The sequence below is a fragment of the Meles meles genome, chromosome 12 (genome assembly GCF_922984935.1).
Source record: "Meles meles chromosome 12, mMelMel3.1 paternal haplotype, whole genome shotgun sequence".
In the NCBI taxonomy this organism is placed as follows: Eukaryota; Metazoa; Chordata; class Mammalia; order Carnivora; family Mustelidae; genus Meles; species Meles meles.
In genome coordinates, this window is record NC_060077.1 from 9,860,506 (window position 1) to 9,866,598 (window position 6,093).

At 52.3% G+C, this 6,093-nt stretch overlaps 1 protein-coding gene across 2 annotated transcripts; it reads right to left on the bottom strand.

Moving 5' to 3' along the window:
• Positions 1 to 936: 936 nt before the first annotated feature.
• On the bottom strand, positions 937 to 5,812 carry RITA1 (RBPJ interacting and tubulin associated 1). 2 transcript variants are annotated; one of them, XM_046024089.1, is made up of 5 exons: positions 5,574 to 5,812; positions 5,257 to 5,399; positions 4,520 to 4,882; positions 1,721 to 1,974; positions 937 to 1,081 (listed from the first exon to the last, which is right to left on the bottom strand). In XM_046024089.1, the coding sequence occupies exons 3-5, from the start codon at positions 4,825 to 4,827 to the stop codon at positions 963 to 965; spliced, it is 681 nt and encodes a 226-aa protein (XP_045880045.1). In that variant the 5' UTR covers positions 4,828 to 4,882; positions 5,257 to 5,399; positions 5,574 to 5,812; the 3' UTR covers positions 937 to 962. The 2 variants fall into 2 exon arrangements, with proteins under 2 accessions (XP_045880045.1, XP_045880044.1); XM_046024088.1 differs by having other exon boundaries at positions 937 to 1,974.
• Between the last annotated feature and the right edge of the window lie 281 nt (positions 5,813 to 6,093).

A 6,093-nucleotide genomic window follows, 5' to 3' on the forward strand; every position in this document is an offset into this window, starting at 1 on the left:
AGCAGCAGCCCCTTTTAGATGGCAGACACCGCAGGTTGCACCAGTCCCCACCACTCCCAGCTGCCTTCCACACACACGGCCTCTGTCAGTTGCCCCAGTCTCATCGCACTTGGGCTGTCGCCCTCTTCAGTGTATTTGGGTGGAGAGACCTATCTGGTTTGTCTACCTTAACACAGGGCAAGGAAATAAAGGCAGAGGAGAGCTGGATGTCTCTGGTGAAACCAAGGAGGAACCTAATTCTCTGAAAATTCTAGGAGTTTAAACATCCTACGAGTTTGCAAAGTGTGCCAAGAGTGTGGCTGGTTTGCTTTGCTCACAGCCCGCCTGACCCCTGTAGGTGTCTGCATGTGTCCCTGGTCCTGGCCACCGTCGGTCCCTTTCAGACTGCTCCTCCACATGTCCGCTCGTCCCCGTGGAGGTGATGAATCAATGACGTGGCTTCCAGCTGGGCTCTCTAGAATCCCAGTGCTTCCTGGAGGTGCAATGCAGGGAAATGGGGACACAGGCCAAAGCCTAGCCCCCACCCAAATCCAGCAGGATCCTGGGATTCTGGGTGCAGCTCAGAGCAGAGTAAGTGATCTGACCCGGGGTGGTGCAGACAGCAAGCACCAGAGCCAAAGAGCAGGGCACTCCCGGACTGCTTACACCTCTCCGTCCTGGGTGCTCTCCACATCCTATGTGTAACTTTCCAGGTTTCTCAGACTTCTCCACTTGGCAGAGTCCTCATCACTCTGTTTTTTAGGAAAATGTGGGAAATGCAGGAGGCCCATGTTCTCAAACCTCAGTTGTCAACTGACCAGTTACAGTTTCTGCCACTTCATTGTATTTTTTTAACTTTGTTATTTAATTCAACCCAGGCCTATATTGGCCCTGACCCTAAGGAAAATAACATTACTTAGTAAAGGCATGTCTTTGATGAGCTACTGATATATTTTTAATATGTGAAAATAAATACATGATTATTAAAATAAAAACATGTCCACCCACGTGTCACCCAGATCCTCTGTTCCCCACGGTCCATTCACTGTGCCTGGGAAAACTCCGGATTCAGCTGGAGACGCATCCTGAGCAGGAAGCTTGGCTAGAAGGAAGAAGGGACCCACCAGGTTGGTGATCGTGGCACTTACCCACACGTGGCAGCAAGACGATGTTGTGGGAGTGATGGGGGAGTGGTGGGCCCCTCCCAGGGGCACCCTAAGTTGGCACTCATAGCTCTAGCAAGACCGGAACAGACATCTCAAGGGGCAGCCGTGAATCCCCATGGAGGGGTAAAAGGTAGGAAGAAACTGGTGGTTATCAGCATAAAGGGAGGCATTGCCGACTCTCACTATGTCCGCCCCCCACCCCCCGCCCCCGAGCACATCTCCAGTGCCTCATGGTCACCTAGGAGACTCTGGTCTGCCCTCCTCTGAAACTGGGCCCCTCCCCGTACCCCATGGGCAAACCTGATGAGAGGACCAAGAAACTCATTTCCAAGGGGGCTTTGGTTTCTGGGCGGCCCCACCTTGCCGAGGAGCGGCTGGCACAGAAACACGAACTGAGCGAGCCCTGGGTGTCACTAGGGGGCTCTGGAAGGTCACCCCCGATGGGGAAGGCCTGGGATCCCGAGGCCCGCTGGCATGGGGGGCACTGGCGGGTGAGCGACCAGTGCTGGGGACATTCAGGTGTGTAAGGGAATGAGAACGTTCCCGCCTCCGAGGCTGTGGAGAGTCTAACCCACCCCTGCACAGTTTCTGGGAGTCTGCCGCCACCGTGGGCTCTGTCTTCAAGGGACCAGCTGGGTGAATGGCTCGCAGTGGGGTCTCCCTGGGGCGGGGCGAGTGGCTGCCCCTAGGGGTGGCTGGGGGTGTCCAGAAGAGGGCATGGAGTTTGGCAGCACCCCCCTTTGCCATCCACGGGCCTTCCCAGCTGGTGCCCTCGGGTCGGGAGCCAAACAGCGACTCATCACAGTAAGAAGGAGTGTGGCTGATCAGTCTGGCAAAGGGAAAAGAAATGCAATGAGCTGGGGTAATGAACAAACCCTAAAAACCTTAAGCCCCCTTCCCCTGCCATCTGCAGTAGCAAAAAGGGCTGCCTATAGATCCCAAAGTCCCTGTCTCCTACCCTGGCATCCACAGCGAGGCCACAGCCCCATGTCTGTTGTTTTTCCCCTGCCAAGGAGCCCGTCTCCTGCACCCTGTCCTCCCCCTTTCCCTCATGCATGTCGAGGCCTGGCTGATTTGCATATTCCATCTTCCTGGCCACACTGATTGGCTTGGGAAAGGCCACAGGACTCATCCTGTCCAATGAGCACCTGCCTTAGGACCCTTGTTGAAACTACTAAGAAAGATGTTTGTCTGCCAACTGGCCCTGATAAGCCGGCCTCCAACAACAATTTGAGCCCTTGACAAAAAAGCCTTAAACATCCTTTTTCTGCTGAAGCCATTTTGGACAAGTTTTCTGTCACTTGTATCTCAGAGTCCCAGTTAATATAACACCAATCTTTAAAGTCTTAACTTTTTTTTTTTTAACCTCCAATTCTTCTTCTCCCTAGTGGCCTTGTCAACAAGCTCTCTGCAGCCCTGTGGGTCACTGTATTTGAAATGACACAGGGTGGTGCTTGGCATTGAGAGGGCGCCCACTTTGAACTTGTGTTACAATGTTGACCTTGCCTCATCATTAGAGAAGCTTTTCGGAAATTTTTGAGTATTTATTGAGGGCTCTTCAAGTGCAGACCCAGAACTCAGCCTGTCACGTGCATCATCTCATTATCTCTCACAAACGTCCACAGGAGGGAGATAGGATAATCCCATCTTACAAACAGAAAAAGGTGTAGGGAGGGGAAGCCCCCCACTTCCATCAGCAAGGAGGGTGGAGACAAGATTCAAATCCAGCCTGGCTCAAGGGCCCAAGCTCTGGGATCAGCCTGTCAGATATAAGGGACTTCTAAGCATCTCACATTTAATTAGATTGACTCAGCAACTATTTTTTTCTATTAATCTCACAAATATTCATGGCACACCAATGAGGTATCAGCTCCAAGTCTTTTTGGCCAGGACTGAAAGTGCTTCTGTGTTCAAACACCAAGTCTTTGAAAAGTCAACTTTTTACCCCTTGATTTAATTGCTAAAACCATAGCCGCTTGTTGCCTATGTCTGTCTGGCACCAAAGGTTTTATTCAATAGCATCTCTCTCTCTCTTATGCACCTTCTCACTTGACACTCTCTACCTGTCAGCATCCTGCACAAAATCCCATCCTCCAGGAGAGCATGGAGTTGACCTCCCTCACCGTGGACACCATACCTCTGTTAATGTGGCCCACACTGATATCAGCGTTTTCAGCTACGCTGTAGGTGGCGGTGTTGTTAACGTCAACCTGACCCTACTTTACAGCCCCTACATCAAATGCATGACACTCAAGCTGGCATAATAATAACAGAGTCTTCCTTTTTCTCTCACTGAATTTTATCTCCTTAAATAGGGACCCTTCCCATTGTACTTCGTTCCACCAATCCATGTCCCTCCTGGCTTGGAATGGACCCTAAATAGGATTGGCTCGTTGTTGCGGACTGAACTATGTCTTCCCAAAATTCACACTGAATTTAAAAGATGTAATTAGGCTTAAACGCGGTCCTATAGGTATGTTGTAAAGCAACAGGGCTGGTGTCCTTGTAAGAAGGCGGGAGACACCAGGAGACACCAGGAATGTACATGCTCACAGAGAAAAGGTCATATAAGAACAGGACAAGGAAATGACTCTCTGTGACCCAAGGACAGACTTCAGCCTTCTAGTACCTTGAACTTGGACTTCTAGATTCCAGAACTGTGAGAAAACAAATTCCTGTTGTTTAAGCTTCCCAGTCCATGGTATTTTATTACAGCGGCTATAAATGACTAATATTCTAATCTTCAGTGTTTTGTCCAAACCACTGATAACAATAAACAAGAAAGAGCCCTGTGGCCCACCACTAGGCACATCCCTCCAGGCTGATATCAACCTGAAATAATCCAAATAACTTAATTCATTAACTTACAATAATAACTATCAGCATCAACTCTTGTTTTTCTAGCTTGTTCACGAAAAGGCGGCAAAAATCATTTCCGAAACGACTTGCTGAGACTAGGACCCACCACATCTATGTCATTTCATGGATCAACCACATTAATTTTCTTATGCAAATTGCTCTGTGATCTTGCTCTGTGATCACCTGACACCACCACCCCCCCCACCCCACCCCCGCCCAACCACCACCACCTTGGGCCTCACTGGCTTGGTCTATGGCATTTAGAAATAGATGTTCAACCATTGTTACTATCACTTACTGAGAGCTTCCTGTCAGGGTACTATGCCAAGCCCTCCACACACCTCACTTCATTTATTCTCAATAATCCCACTAGGTCCCATTTTCCACATCAGGAAAGTGCAGCTCAGAGAGGTCAAGGAACCTTGCCCAAAGCCACACACCATATTAACAGCAAGGCTCTAATAGGAACCCAGGTGGCTTCATGAGTACAGGAGTGCATCTCCCTATCCTGTTACCTGTATTTGTTCTTCTTCCTTGGTGTGAGGGTTGGGGTGCTGCCCCTGGAGGAGGTCTCACAGCTCCCATTGGTCCCCGAGGCCCGTGATGTCCCTGTGCCCACTCCACTGGTTCTGTTGGTCTTCTCCACCCAGGGTGGGTCAAAGTCTGGTGGTGTGGGCCGGGTAGACGCAGGGCTGCCAAACAAAGACTCATCCACATATGATGCCCTGGCCTTGACCCGGTGGCTGCCCCGGCAACGGTGCTGAAGATGGAGGGTCTGCATCCCACTGACGGCCAGCTCCACAGGGGTCTTCATGCTGCCCATGGTTCTGCGTGATAGCAGGCATGCTTTGCCTGCCAGGTCCTACCTCCAGGGCTCCCTGTGAAAGGGGGTCAGGGTGGCACCCGTTCTTGTCTGTCCCAGCAGAGGAAGATTAGGCTGTCTCTTAAGTTCCCAACCCAAAGACAAAAGGGGAGCTGCCAGTCCCAGGGGACACTTCAGAAATGGATTCATGTGTCTTTTGGCTGTCAGAACAAGAGGAAGAGGAGGTGCTCCTGGCAAATATTTAATGAATACATATGCACTCCTGGCATACGGTGCTCAATGTTGAACGCTAGGGGGATGAAGAGATGGGGCCTGTACCTATTTTGGCACCAGTGAGAAAACTTGGCATGGTAGGACCGGGAGACAGGGCAGGTCCTTACATCCTGTATATGTTTATGGAGTGAACAACCAGCATTATCTCATGCCTACCTTGTGCAAAAAGCTTTACAAGCATTGTTTCATTTAATCCTCATCACAGTCCTTCGAAGTAGCTTCGGTTATGGCCATTCTACAGATGACAAAACTGAGACTTCAGAAGCCCACGTCACACCTGTAAGTCGCACCTAATAAAGCTGAACCAGTAGAAGAGAAATCAGAACCTGACAGAGGAGCGCAGAGCTTATGCACTTAACCATTCTATTACTGGCGGGTCACACCCATTCCTCCAACTGCCCCATATTCCCCGCTCCCCAAGTCAATGCCCGCTTGATATCCGAGGTCCCTACATTCTTGAGTTATCTTCCTACCTGAGCGTCTCCGCTCCAGGATGCCGGCTGCATCAGCGCCCCCTCCTCACCAGGTCTGGACTCCTCGGCAGATGTCTCCGAGATCCAGTTTATCTGCAGCCCGAACCCCGGAGTCCGGGAGCCTTGGAGCCCAGGCACCTCGAGCCGTCCCCCACCCCTCGCCCCAGTCCCAGCCCCAGCCCCCGCCCCCGGGAACCGCAGGGACCGAGTCACGCCACAGGCCAAGTCCTAGAGACGTGTGCTCCGCGCGCGCAGCCCACGGCAACCAGCGAGGGACGGGGCGGCGCGGCCGGAACCATCAGCACCGGGGGGGAGGTCACCCCTTTCCGGACGCCCCCGGCGTTTCCCCGAAGCCTCGGAGAGGGCCCACTCAGGCCAGTCAGGGATGTCTCCGGGCATGCGCGCCAGTCCTCCTGGGTCTACAGGTGAGGCAGAGGGCGGGGTCGGGGGGGAGCCCGCAGAGACGCCGTTCCCCCCCGCCCGGCCGCACCGTTGGTACGTCCCCGCAGGCCCCGCCCCC